Source organism: Enhydra lutris, unplaced genomic scaffold (genome assembly GCF_002288905.1).
Source record: "Enhydra lutris kenyoni isolate GAN:26980312 unplaced genomic scaffold, ASM228890v2 scaffoldscaffold50, whole genome shotgun sequence".
In the NCBI taxonomy this organism is placed as follows: domain Eukaryota; kingdom Metazoa; phylum Chordata; class Mammalia; order Carnivora; family Mustelidae; genus Enhydra; species Enhydra lutris.
This window is the reverse complement of record NW_019154134.1, coordinates 1,374,846-1,389,600: the sequence shown is the minus strand read 5'-3', so window position 1 is coordinate 1,389,600 and position 14,755 is coordinate 1,374,846. Positions and strand designations below refer to the sequence as shown.

General features: G+C 41.1%; 1 protein-coding gene across 4 annotated transcripts in view; it reads right to left on the bottom strand.

The window, feature by feature from the left end:
- The window catches only part of LOC111156914 (Rho GTPase activating protein 26), a 440,327-nt gene that overhangs the window by 288,482 nt on the left and 137,090 nt on the right, over window positions 1-14,755 (bottom strand). For all 4 annotated transcript variants that reach the window (XM_022518050.1, XM_022518049.1, XM_022518047.1 and 1 more), the window contains 4 exons: window positions 12,590-12,694; window positions 10,953-11,082; window positions 7,296-7,396; window positions 1,395-1,489 (listed from right to left, as the gene is read on the bottom strand). In XM_022518050.1, the coding sequence (XP_022373758.1) occupies window positions 1,395-1,489; window positions 7,296-7,396; window positions 10,953-11,082; window positions 12,590-12,694 (431 nt within the window). The remainder of the gene's footprint in view (window positions 1-1,394; window positions 1,490-7,295; window positions 7,397-10,952; window positions 11,083-12,589; window positions 12,695-14,755) is intronic.

The following is a 14,755-nucleotide window of genomic DNA, read 5'->3' as shown; positions in this document are numbered from 1 at the left end:
TAGGTACTATTACTAGCTTCATTTTCCAGATAAGGAAATCAAGGCCCTGAGAGAGTAAGTAGTAATAGCAAAAAGTCACATGGCTATGAAGCAGCAAAGTCCAAATTTAGGGCCCGGCTACCTAACTTGAGAGTCCAAGGAATAATGATTAAATGCTGAAGAGATGAGGTAGTTTCCATGAACTTCTGATTAAAGCAAAAATGCATGCTCCCTTCACAGGAGCTCGAGCAGCCTCCAGCAGCCACACTGCAGGGAGACAACAGGGCATTAGAAGGCATCCCAAACCTGCCAACACCCCAGAAGGCACTCAGTCTCTCCATCTTCTAGAATCCGGAAAAAGTGGCCCTAAGTAAATGTCCCAGAAAGGACAGAAGTACTGACTTCACAAAACTGGGTGGGGGGGGGTATGTTTAAATAAAGGGGAGAAATGGCATTATCAGAGAATCATGCTGAGATTTAAGGATCTTTAAGGCTGGCACTGTTGATCTTGAACAGACAGCACAAAAAAGCTTAACACGTGGCTTTCACTCAAGGAATTAACCTGTTGCCAAGTAAAGTGTTTCAAAGAATTGGAACGTTGTCAAACTAGCTTAACACCATGAAATGGTACAACTTAATGAGACTCCATAAATATTGAGGACTACAACACAGAGCTCCCTCTGCAAAAAGTGATTTTACAAGTGGTTCGCTGTCTTTCCTGGGCATATACACACAGTGGTAGGTGAAATGCTACAACTAAAAGCTATCTTTTTTTAACTGAGTACAACTTGTTCCATCGTTCATTTTACCTGATTCCTTTTGGACCATTTTTTAAATTTAAAAAAATAAGTATTTTTAAAGTAAAAAAATCTCAAATAGCTCATATAATCATGCTAAACAGTTTTCTTTAAACATCTACTCCACCTCCTAAGATAACAAACATTACTTCTCAGGAAAGCCCTAATGTTAAAGCAAACCAAACCAGAGGCTCAGTACTGAACCTACAAGACAGGAGAAGCTATGCTGATCCTTGCAGACTAGCAACTGGCCTGAGGTCTATTCTAAATTGAGTATTTCGAAAAGGAGGGGTAGTGGGGGATCAGAGGACAGAAAAGCTCTGACTGAATGGAAAAGGTAAAAAATCCAAATAATCCAAATAAAAATTCCAGTAATATCTGCTCCTGAGCAGGGGCACCTGGTGGCTCAGTGGGTTGAGCCTCTGCCTTCGGCTCAGGTCATGATCTCAGGGTCCTGGGATCGAGCCCTGCATCAGGCTCTCTGCTCGGCAGGGAGCCTGCTTCCCCCTCTCTCTCTGCCTGCCTCTCTACTTGTGATTTCTCTCTCTGTCAAATAAATAAATAAAATCTTAAAAAAAAAAAAAATCTGCTCCTGAGCAAAGTGTGACTGCTACTCACCTGTCTACTGCTTCTACGTCAAAGCAAAACCTCTTCTCGATGGAGTCTGTTTTCCGCCGGGTGCAGGATTTCAGGGTGACAGATTCATCTTCTCCCTGTTGGGAGCATAGAGACTATCAAAATGAGGCCTGACCACAGGCTATGCTATGTGCCTCTCCAGCATACCACAAACACACCACATCAACCAGAGTGACCACCCATCTTCTCAAGCCTGAGTGTTCATGACACACAGGAAGGTGGAATGTTGACCAAAAACTTTCCCTCACTCACGAGCCTCACACAGCTAAAACCTGTAAACCAAGTTTTACTTTGAGCCAAATATCTCTTGTTTTAATTTGGTTCTAGAATATCATAAGGGTACAGCATCAACCCATGCTACATAAACTCCAGTTGGCAATGTTTGCAACAGGTTTAATTTGCGGGTTTTTAAAATTTTATTTATTTATTTGAGAGAGAACATGAGTGCAAAAGCAGAGGGATGGGCAGAGGGGGAGCCAAAGGGGAAGGGAAAGGGACAAGCAGTTTCCTCACTGAGCACAGTGCCTGATGGGGGACTCGATCTCATGACCCTAAGACCATGACCTGAGCCAAAACCAAGAGTTGGACACAACTGACTGAGCCACCCAGGCACCCCTAATTTGCAGGGCTGATAAGGGTTAAACCAGATGACCTGCAGATCTCCTGACTCTGAGTTTCTATGTTTCACTGCCTTCACTTTTTCAGGAAGGCCTTCCTGGACCAGGTCAAATATCCCAAAACATGTTCACATAGCACCATGAACTTCATCTTTCACATAGCACTAATTGTAGCTAGAATCGTCCATTGATGAGGGCGATGATTCCAATCATGTCTCCCTCCTCCTTAGACTGAAGCTCCCTGAGGGCCGGGACTGTGTCTGTTCTTGCTGATTCCTATGTTCCCAGAGCCCATATAGGCCCTGGAACAGAATAGATGCTCAATAAATAAGTTCTTAACAGCTTCACAGGTGTATCTAATGTATAATAAATTGTACATGTCAATTTTTGAGTTTTAACTTCTGTATCTCTCCGGAAAATCAAGACCACAATCAAGCTAATGAACATTTCCATCATCCCCAGAAGTTTCCTTATCTGTTGAATTCCATCTCTCCACCCAGTCTACCCTCAGGCAAATAGAGAATCTGCTTTCTTGTCATACAGATTAGTTAGCATATTCTATCATTTCATATAAATGGAATCACACAGTATGTGCCCTTTTATTTCTGACTTTTTTGACTTGGCACAATTCTTTTGCAATTCACATATGTTGTGCAAATCAAGAGTTTGTTTCTTTTCACTGCTGAGTAGTATCCCTTCGTACAAAGGGAATCCAACACTTTCATCATATAGTGCTCTTTTATTGCCTAAAAACATAAGGGTTTCTGTCCCTGATTTCTTCTCTTTTTCCCCAAATAAGAATGTAGGGTTCCTGTTTCTCTTGCCTTTGCCAATCTTTTTCTGTAAACAAGGGGGAAAACTAGTAAACTTGCCTAATTTGTTGAAATAGGAAATGTGACTTCCTATGGTAAAACTTAACCACCCCCTAGTCAAAATACCACACGAAACACAGAAGACCTAGCAAGAGATGGTTTATATTCACCAGCTTTACAACTACTGTGTTTTTTAGGAGGTGGAGAAGAGCAGGTGGAAAGGTCCTGTGGTCAGGGTCCATGGAGCCTGGGAGGAATCGAAAGCCAGCTAGTATGGTTCAATCCCAGAGTGAAAGGCAAACTGTTATGAAAGAGTCTGAGGGAATCAAGAGCCAAATCATACACATTATGATCCATCAACCTGAGAGCATGGGGAAAATAGTGAAGGGTTTTAAGCAAGGGAAGGGACAAGGTCAGCTTTGGTCTGCTCCAGACCTCACACAGAGAGAGCTGCCTCATCTCAGAAACTAGGATACAGGAGAATTCTCTTTTGCCACACACAGTCTGATCTCCAAGATGGTGGAACAAATCTGCTCACATACCCTTGCCTGAAGCTAAGAGAAAAGCAGGTACTTTTACAGGAAAATAATCCAAATGAAATGGACAGCCAGGTGAAGGAAAGCGAAGTGAAAAAGTATGTTAGGGGAAAAAAAAAATCCACCCTATTACCTATGTTAAGTCTACCTCCACCTACTAGCTTTGTACAAACACATATATCATATGTAAAGATGTCAAATGATTCTCCTGTACAAACCAAGATGACATCACCTCCAGACAGTCAGTCTTCCTATTCCCTCCACCCTAAAGCTGAGGAAATAGAGTGATGTCAAGGACAGCCATTATTTTATATATTTTTCTGTTATTATTGTTACTATTATTAGGAGCAGCCACCTCCAATTCAGGAGATGCACACTCCAGAATCAGGGTCTGAGTACTGGCTTTGTAACTCACCAGTTGTACGGCTTTAATAAATCACTTTTTCTCTCTAGAGACCTCGATTTCCTCCTCTATGAAGGAGAAAACTGGATTAACAGGATAATATAGGACAATACATGGACTTGGAAAAATAGAAAATAAATTTAAGGAATTATTAGGAAAATTAATTATTGTACTATTAAACTCCCAATTTAGAACTCATTGTGTGTCAAGCTCTCTTCTAAGAGTATAAATACTAATTCATACAAACTTCTTAACAACCCAGTGAGGTGTTTACTATTAACTCACAGAAAATGTGGGAGTTCCACACATCCACCATAATTGGTCTCTGTCATTTACTTTGCAGTGGGATAAGACCAAACAGAAAAAAGTTCTTCTTTGAAGGTTTAGAAAAGCACAGGGTCGAAAGTCCCAAAATAAAGAGTGTGAGAGAATAATTTAGGGATGCTCAATTCTAGAAAGACAGATTGGAAAAGGACTAAGGCTCAACCCAGGGGAGCAAGTCTAACTCTATTTCCATTGTATAAAAACTAGGGAATACCCAGTGATTAATGTTTAATATCTCTTCCGACTCCTTAATTTCTTTATTTCTATATTTGAACAATGTTGTTTTCCTGACATTACTCCACTCTTAAAATATTAAAAGAGCTTTGGTATATTCTTCTGTAATACATGGAAGGAAAAGAGATGCTGATAAATTCCTGTACTGTGGCCTAAGTAAAAGAAAGCGAGGAAGAAAAATTGGAAGTGGTACAGACTAAGGGGGGAGTCTGACAGAGTAGCCAACAGTAATGACAGATGCATCTAACATTACTGAGTTGGGCAGTCTAATTTCAAAGCTGGTGCTCTTAGCCTCTGCAATGCCTGCCCCTCTGTAATGCCCTCACAAACCCAACATACCACACCACAGTGTGCCACAGAGAGAACCAGAGATGGAATGCTTACTGGGGACTAATTCATCAACATATTAGACACAGCTTAAAAATTATTTAAACATAGAATCAAGGAAATTATGTAGAATGGAATCCAGAGATACAGACAGATGAAAAATATAAATGCTTTTGTTAAAAATAGTTAGCTATCTCCCAAAGGAGTTATGTCCAGAAGGAGACATGGAGAGGAGGCAAGATTCAAAATTATAAATGATAAGAATCTCCCAAAGTTACTAAAAGACACTAGTCTCCAAATACAGTAAGGCCCACATTCCCAAGAACAAAAGAATGAAAAAAAAAAAAAAAATGGGACCATCATTATGAAATGTAGAAACCAAAAGGAAAAAAAATGAAGACATTAAGAGCAGCCAGAGAGAAAAGACACATTACCACAACAGGAAATGCACTCAGGCTACAGCTAGGGAGCCCAGAGGAAAAGAGAAAGGCACAGTGACAGCAAGGCCTATGGTCAGAGCCGGCTGCAAGAGTATTTCTACCCTAACATTCTTCATGCCATGTGGCTGTAATATTCTTCCCATTAAGGGGCTGGTCTGCATGCTCTCCCCATGAAACTGGATGGGCTTGGGTGGGCTTCAACCAACATAGCAAAAGGAAGGCTGTTTGACTTCTAAGGCTACATGCAGTCTCCGCTTTCATTGCTGGAATATTCACTCTTGACATCTTTAGCTCCCCTGAGGCCATCATGCTATGAGGAAACCCAAACAATCTTCCACTGAGAAACGAGATGGACAGGCCCTGAGACAATACAGAGCAGGGAGGAAAGAGGGAAGGGGAGGAACAAAATCAGGAGAAAAGAAGAGAGCCATGACTGACCAGCCTCTAGTGACTTCAAACCCTCACTGTTCCAGCTCCTACCACCATCTGATTGGAAGCCCCTGAGAAACCCTGAGCCCAAAGCACCCATCCAAATGCTTGCCCAATTCCTGACCCACAGTAACTGTGAGAAATACTAAAATGACTGGTGTTGTTTCAAAAATTGCTAAGTTTGGGCACCTGGGTTGCTCAGTCAGTTAAGCCTCTGACTTTAGCTCAGGTCATGATCTCCAAGTCCTGGGATGGAGCCCTGAGTCAGGCTCCTTGCTCAGTGGGGAGTCCGCTTGTCCCTCTCCCTCTGCCTTTCTTACTGCATCTCCCCCGCCTCTTCCCCTCTCCCCCGGCTCATGCTTTCTCTCTCAAATACATAAATAAATAAAATCTTTGGGAAAAAAGAGTTAAGTTTTTCGGTGATCTGTTATACAGCAACAGATAATCGGGACACCTAAACAATAGCTGGCAGCCCTCTTTGTATCAAGTAAGAGTGACATCCATAAATTTCACAGGACAAAGCCATCCAGGGATCTCTAGCATCTAAACACATTTGACATACTTAGTAGTGTATATTTATGAAATACCAGAATCCATCTTAGTTGTAGTTCTTAAAGGAACTTTAAGCTAAGAATATTCGCTTTGCTATAATTACTGTCTAATTACTGCTATCATTACTGTCTACTATTCCTCCTGGAATTATTGTATAAAAGTAGGAAATTACAGCAAAGCAATCTTGAGAAAGAAGAACAAAGCTGGAGGTACCACAATCCCAGATTTCCAGATATACTACAAAGCTACAGTGATGGGGCGCCTGGGGGCTCAGTGGGTTAAAGCCTCTGCCTTCAGCTCAGGTCATGATCCTGGGGTCCTGGGATCGATCCCCGCATTGGGCTCTCTGCTCGGCAGGGAGCCTGCTTCCTCCTCTCTCTCTCTCTCTGCCTGCCTCTCTGCCTGCTTGTGATCTCTGTCTGTCAAATAAATAAATAAATTAAATAAATAAATAAATAAATAAATAAATAAATAAATAAATAAAGCAAGCTACAGTGATCAAAACTGTATGGTTCTGGCACAAAAAGAGATATATACCTCCATGGAACAGGATAGAGAATCCACAGATAAACCCATATCTATATGATCTATTAATCTATAACAAAGGAGGCAAGAATATACAATGAAGAAAACACAGTCTCTTTAACAAATGGTGCTGGGAAAACTGGTCAGCCACATGCAAAAGAATGAAACAGGGATATAGAAAGGAATATTACTCAGCCATGAAAAACAATGATGTATTCCCACTTGCAACAACATAGATGGACCTAGAGGGTATAATGCTAAGTGAAATAGGTCAGACAGAGTTAGACAAATACCATATGATTTCATTTAAATGTGCAGTTTAAGAAACAAATGAACCAACAAAGAAAAAAATAACAGATGAACCAAAAAACTGACTCTTAAAAATAGAGAACAAACTGGTGGTTGCCAGAGGGAAGGTGAGGGGCTGAGTGGAATAGATGAAGGAGTTTAAGAGCACACTTACTGTGATGAACACTGAGTAATGTATATAACTGTTGAATCATTATACTGTATACCTAAAACCAAATGTAATACTGATGCTAATGATACTTCAGTTAAAAAAAAAACTTAAAAAACAAGAAAAGAAAATGACAATGATACATTGAAGGTGTTGCTATACATATGCATTATAACCTTCCTATTTAGCCAAGCAAATCAAGCATGAAATTTTAAACATGAACTCACCCCCTTTCCTCCTGACTTTTGGTCAAATGGTACCATGGTGATTTGTTTGGAATCCCGTTGATATGTACAGTAGTGCTTCACCCAAGAAGTTCCAAAGTGACCTGCAAGGTAGTATTTCCCATGAAACATCTCTATGTTTCGAAAGCATACTGGAAACACACACAACCCATAACCCACAATGCTCACCTACCCTTAAACCATTTCTCGGGGCAATATAGTCTCCACCAGCTAGACTGGAATAGGCAGAAATCTGATCCCAGAGGCTGGAAATGGAATTGATCCCAAGCTTTCCCCAGGGACCAAGGAAAACTGTTTCCCACTAAATGCAGCATCCAATGGGTCTTAAAATACAAGGGAAGTAGAGGTTCCCTGGGGAAATTAATTCACTTTCCCATCATCAATCTTCACTTGAAGTTTCCTTTCTCCCCTGACAGGAGTAAGATGACTGAAGAAAGAACACAGAAAAGCTCCTCGAAGTGCCTGTCACTGTTCCCATCTGGCATGATGACTTCATGCTTCCCACACAGCCACTCTGCAACTCTCTGCAAAGACATAGAGGGGTTCTGACCTACTGCCAAACCCCTAATCTGTACTTTAGCAGAAGTCAAGATGATCTTAAAAGCAGACAGGCAAACTCTGACACAGAGATGTAAATGGAAGTAACTATAAATACCCAAATGTAATCTAAGGAGTCTGTCCCTCAGTAATATCCCTCAGGGAAGAGGAAGAATGCCCTTCAGTCAAATCCTAACAGTCTCTGATTTTACCTGGTGGTTGGCAAATTACCTTATTTTGCATAACAAAATATTATTAGGGAAAGAAGGGATAATCAGCATTATTACCCTCCAAGGCCCTCAATCATTGCCTTAGATGCTCACAGAGATCACAACGCAGAAATGTTTTCTGGGTGGTTTTTTTTTTTTAAGTAGTAATATGAGATTTAATAAAGATTTTGTAGTTCTTTTTCAGGGTTTCAGTGCCCATAGCAAGTGTTGAATAGCGCTTAGGAAACTAAAAAAGTAAAAAAGCAACACACTAAGTATCTACATTGAAGCATCAAAGACAAAAATACCAACCTTCTAATTTATTTTTGTGGCTCAGAGAAAAAAAATCCAAGGACAGCACAACACAAAGATTCCTCAAGTTCTGTATCTTAAACCATTTGATTAGCCAAAGAAATAAGGATAATACTGGATTTGGATTTAGCCTACTGAATAGAACAGAAATACTTAATTCCATCCTGACAACAAAAAGATGGATGGATGGATGGATAGATAGGAAAGAAGAAGAGAACGGGGAGAGGGAGGGCAGTCACCTCCTTGCAGTACACTAAATGGCAACTAATAAACATGGAGGAGGGACACAGCTGAGAAATTGCCATTTTGCAACCATCACAGTAGCTATCCGTTTAGGCAAGAACTGCCAGTGGATGCTAACTCTAGGTGGGGACAAAGCTTGATGAGAAAGACATAGTCTTAAAGGGTCTCCCCATAGACTGTTAATAAGCTACAAGGGAAGAATCTTGACTGTACAGTGGATAAACTAAATGATACTTTGACTGAGTGACCAAAATTAATATCACCAGTGAGGGGCAGATGGCCATTCTGTGCCACTAGATGTGGTACCCAGAGAAGAACACAAATATTACTTATGTAGGATTTGACAAGGGATCCCTAAACTGAATCTAATCATTGGGAAACATGAGACAAACCCACACTAAAGAAAATTCTAGAAAAGAACTGGCTTATACTCTTCAAAAATGTTGATGTCATGAAGGACAAAGAAAAGCTGAAGAATTTTTACAGAGAAGATCATGACAAGTAAATGCAGTACGAAATCCTATCTAGACAGACGGAAAAGAAAATGCTTTATGAGGGCATTACTGGGACAACTGACAAAACTGGAATATGAACTGTCATTTACATTAAGTACTTTATTAATGTTAAATTTGCTAGATACAGTAACTATACTGTGGCTACATAAAAAGAATATTCTTATTTTTGGAAAATACACACTAAAGAAAAGGAGCATGGAGTATGGAATCTGTTCCAAAAGGATTCAGAAAAAATGGCAATGTATGTATGTCTCTGTGACTGTTATGTGAGTACATACATACCCGGAAAAAGAAAAAACTCTTTAATTATGGGAAAATTGTAAAAATTCATGCATCTAGATAAAGGGCATATGGCTGTTCATTATACTCTTCTTGCAAGTTTTTATTCAGGGTTCAAATTATTTCTAAGCAATAAGTTACCAAAATTTTCAAATAAAAAGAGCTATATCCCATTGATATGCTCTAGACCCACATGTTTGAGAGTTAAAATCTTGTTCTAATGGAAATCAAGACATTCATGTTTTAAAAGGCACATGAAGTGTTTGAATAAAATTGGATTATTAATGTGAGTGCAGATTTTATATATGTAAGTGAATAATATTAACAAATTAAGCATTATAAGTGGACTCTGAACTATATTCAAGTTAACCTTAAACTTTTTGGGCTGGATCTTCTCATTAGGCAAAAAAGTTAACATCTTACATTGAGGCTTACAGAAAACCCAATACTACAGTACCTTCCACTTCTTACAAACCTCAACAAGCTCATCCCTGTAAGAATAAAGGGCATAAAACCCCTCAAGATATCCAATGCATCCAACCTCAAACCCCACTACTGCCCCCATTGTCACGAGGCAACAGTTTTAGGGCCAAGCAAACTTTTGAGCAATCACTAGCTAGAATAATCACTGAAATCAAGTGTTTTGTTCCATTAGTAAGCTTCTAGGAATGAAGACATTTGCCTTGCCCTGAATCAACAAAAGGACAATAAAGAGTACAAAACCCACAAAAATCTGGGAGGAGTAACACGTCCAACTAAAAAAGGAGGAATGGAAGATTAGAAGAACTGTCCATTAAAGAAAAAAAATTGACTTTCTTCTATCACTAGCACTCTATGAGCTAAGTCTGGAAGTGCTACCCTCATAGCGCGGCCCCATCAAAAAGCCTTTCCCCAGGCCTTGCACAGTAGTCTGTGAGTCATCACAGAGAAGTCTGGGTGAGCAGCACCTGGTGTTTCTTTCCTTGACATCTCATGGGCAGGACAATGGGTTTCTCTTCCTACCACTCAGAGTGAGTTTGTGTTTCTACTCATAAAATTTAAGTGTTGAAATGACAGCAACTGAATAAAGTGGGGAGAGGGCCTAAGTCATGACTGTTTGGTCCCTGCTGAAACAAGTCTTGAATGGAACAAATTCACTCCATAGTAAGTCCACCCAAGGATATGACTGCTAACAGACAATAAGGTCAAGCATGCAAGGCCCTTCCAGAGCCTCTATGCCAAGAGTGTGATAGATAAAGCCATGCTAAAGGTGCAGACATGTCAAGTGTGACACTACAGAGAAAAAACACCACCATAGAGCCTCAGTGAATTCCAGGTTCCCGAGGGAATTTCCAGTTACAAAGAAAATAGAACCCATCATGAGGAGGTAGACAAGACCTTTGGATACCTTTCCCTTAAAAAACTCAACCATCGACTACTCTCATTCACCCAAATCTATATTTATAGAAGCTGTGCTCTAGGTTGGGCACTACTAACTATACCCTCTATCTCCTGGGTAAAAGGCATGCGTGTGCCCCAAACTATTGTTTGCCACCAACACTCACGTTTCTCCTGAACGTACAGGTACCCTTCCATGGTGTAGGGACTGATGGTCTTGTGCTCAAGGGGGTTCTCCTTCATCTTTTTCATCAGTGATTCCACTTCTGACCTGGTGCCTTCAAAGCGATTTCTTGTCTAGGATGAAAGGCATTTTATTTAAATCGAAGAAAGGAAACCTTGTTCCCATCTCTAACAATTCACAACATCAACCTATGGAAACCTAAAACCAGGTAAGGAACATTCAACCACCTAGGAATTGGGCAAATATTCACTTTCAAGACGTACTTTTTGACCTTAAAGTCCTATACCAGAATGACTCTCAAACTGTTAAGACCATCAAAGTCACCTGGAGAATGTGGAGAAAATACAATGTCCAGGCCTCGCCCCCCTAAAGATTAATTTATTACCTCTGGACCTAGAAATGTGTATTTTAAAGACCCTGATTCAGATAGTTCATAGAATGGTCCCCAAGGCCCTGCTTCACTATGTGGCTGGCTTTCAAAACAGAGGGACTTATTTCTCCAACTGCAGGAATGCCACTTGCTGATGGTTCATAGGTGGTTCCTTCCTCAAAAAGGGAGCTTCCTCACTCAAGGTAACTCCTTTCCTCCAGTGCAACCTGCACACCATGACTAATCAAGGCTAGGGGCAAAAGGGGAAGGAGCCCAAAGTCTAGTACCCTTGCTTCTACTGAGGCCACTGTGAAGGTCTGTATCAGCTCCAGGACACCCCAGGGCATTGACTGAGGCCTCACAGCTAAAATTCTCCTGCAGGGGTCTACTGCCCTCTCTCACACAGGTGATTTTGCTGACGTTCCTCCCCTGTAAACCTGCTACATGTAAACCTCCACTTCTGAGTCTACCTTCTGAGGAAGCTGGCCAAAGGGAAGCCATGCTTTGAGAAACCTTGTCCTCGGCAACTTCCTGTTTTCCAAAACAACACAGAGAACCATGGCAGGGCAAGCTTCAGGCTTCTAAACCCATGCAATACAACTCACAAGGAAACACTTGGGTTTCTTTTCTACACAGCATCATCTAGAGACAAAGACAACATGCAGACTAATATAGCCAGCCACACAGTGAAGCAGGGGCTTGAAATCAGTAACTGCTAACCAAAGGACCCTTAGTACAATTCTGAGTACCAAAAGGTCCCACTGGTTAAAATTTGGGGAAGGAGACGGAGTAAAAGGCTCTGACTTGGATTTCCTGTGAGCAGTATTGAAAGTTGAACAAGATCATATCCTTTGAGTGGAGGCCAGCATGTATGCCCCACCCCCAACCCCTGAACACCCTCCAAGGTCTCTTGTGGCCAAGTAGCTGGATGCACAGAAGAGAGGCCGGACCTTGCACTGCCAAAGGAAATCCTGACTCTGGTGCTACAGATTTAAAACAAAAATATCAGCAGGACTTCCGAGAACATAAATAGTGCTTAGAAATAATGGAAAAGAGGATGATGCTCTAACCTGGGGCCATCAAGCACCCTACAAATACCTGCCCCCAGCTGCCCTTTGAACCCAAGCGAGACCCATCGTCCTCATCTGTGTTCCAATCCAAATAAGTGATCTCTATGCAATCAGACCCATACTTTGTGTTCTTTCCTTTCCTCAACCAGGGAAAGGAAGCTTATCCCTTTGCCCACTCACGTTCTGTATGCTAATGGTCAATTCAGTCTTGAAGTCGCTGAAATCCTTGGCCAGCTCATAACCATGGTGATAGAAAGTGAAGAGTCCTTGCAAGAATGCCAGGAGCTGTAATGAAAGAAGGGCAGAGTCCACATTAGCATGCTGAACAGGTATTATGCAGCTTTAACCTGAGTTCCGAACCTTGATCTGAAAAGCTAGAATACGGTAATAAAAATGGCTATCATCTACGGAGTTTCCTTGTATGCCAGGCACTGTAACATATGTCTGCTCTCACTAAATGCTCCTAACAGCCTAGCGTGTAAGTACTACTGTTGTTGCCCTTTCCATATTGAGAAAGCAAGTTCAGAGAGGTTAAGTAACTTGCTCCAAAATACAAAGTAAGCAGCAACCAGGATTTGAAACCAGGTCTCCTCGCCATCAGCATCCAAGCTCTTAATCGGAGCCTCGGTACCTTCAAAGAAAATCATTTCTTCAGAAATTGAAGACCAGTCTCCTTCAAGTCCAACTCAGTCTCCATCAAATACATCTGTAGCATTAGGTTACCACACAGAAAAGTGTAGTTATATTGACAGCCAACAGAGAGAGGAGAAGAGGAAGATGGTATGTCCTGAGTTCGCAGTATATAACAGGCAAAGCTAAATCAAAGAAAATCACCCGGCTCAGACTTCAGCTCAAACGTGCTTCTGGGCTGTCCCTATACTATCCACAATAAACACTAGGGATGCTATTATTAAAATATTCCCATGTTCCCACATCTTCAGTTATGACGGTTTCCCTAAATTATCATCCCCTCGAGCTAAAAGGTACTAAATCCATTCACTTTGTAGTCTTGTATTCAGTGAAAAGTGAAAACATCTTTTCAGCCTGATTCTCACAACACACCTTCACCCTCTGAAAACTATGAATGTTCCCTCCCTGCTCCCTGCCAGTCTTCACTTCTCCAGGCTCAACCAATGTTCTTACCTTATTTCCTCCCAGAACCTACACACAAAGCTACTGTTGTTAGGTTTTCCTGGCCCCTTCCCAAGTTCTAGGCCTCCTGCCTCAGTTTCAAATCTCAACCTGGAGAAAGGATTGTAATAAAAGCCTCAACAAGGTTTTAGACAAACCAGAACTTTACCTTGTCACAAGTTCTGTTGTACTGCATTTGGGGACTCCATCCCTGTTCTAACTCAAACTTTTCAACTCACATTCTCTGAGTAGTCTACTCTGACGTCCCTGATCTGCCTCTAACACATGTTACATCAAGATGCAGCTGCCTTGCTTTATATCGGTATTTAATTTTCCAGTTCCTAAAATGAACATACTAGTAATTAAACATATTCTCACTTTATTTTTCACCTAACTCTCCTCTTCTGAGAGGTAGTCCTAACAATGATGGCAAGGGAAACTCAGCCCACCCCTGTTCATCTCCCACCTGGCTTGTGGCAGGAGTGGGAAGCACTAAAGTAGGTGCTACTCTACGTGAGTTAAGAGCAAAGAATGGTTTTTGGATTGAGCCACATGCCTAGCCCAGTTGATCAAAGAGCTCTGTACTATGAAGTAAGGCAAAACCCTGCTTTTAAATAATATGATAACCTACCGCTACTGTCTCCAGGGCAACTATCCCTTTAGATCCTTATGGGAGGTCAGAAAGCAGGCCTTACTGGGTCAAAGATATCTGGCTCAAAAAATATCTTGTGACACCATATACAGATCACTTATATAAATCAATGATTGAGTGGTAAACCACATAGAATCACCAAAGACTAATAATAAATTCTTTTCTTGAAAGATGTTGGAAGCTATTGAACTTCCACTATATAAAATACTTTTTTTGAAAGGAAAGCTTCAGCTTTCCTTTCCTAGATGGCTCCAGTAATAGAGAAGAAGACACACTTACACCAAACCTAGTGTCAGCGTTCACAGTGAAAACTATTGTTTCTTATCTTTTCCTTCCCTCCACCCCTCACTCTCCATTTTCAAATGCTGTGCCCATCACTTTTCCAAGGCACTGAATCATCCACTCCTACAGAATAATACAGAAGATAAGCAGCTAATTCTAAAGTCATTTCTCCTGTTAACTCTGATTTATCTTCCACTTAAAGTCAACAGGGCCTCTCTTGCCCAAGGTAATTAAATATCTTCCAATAGCTCCCTAGAACACCACCTGGGCGTGCACACAAG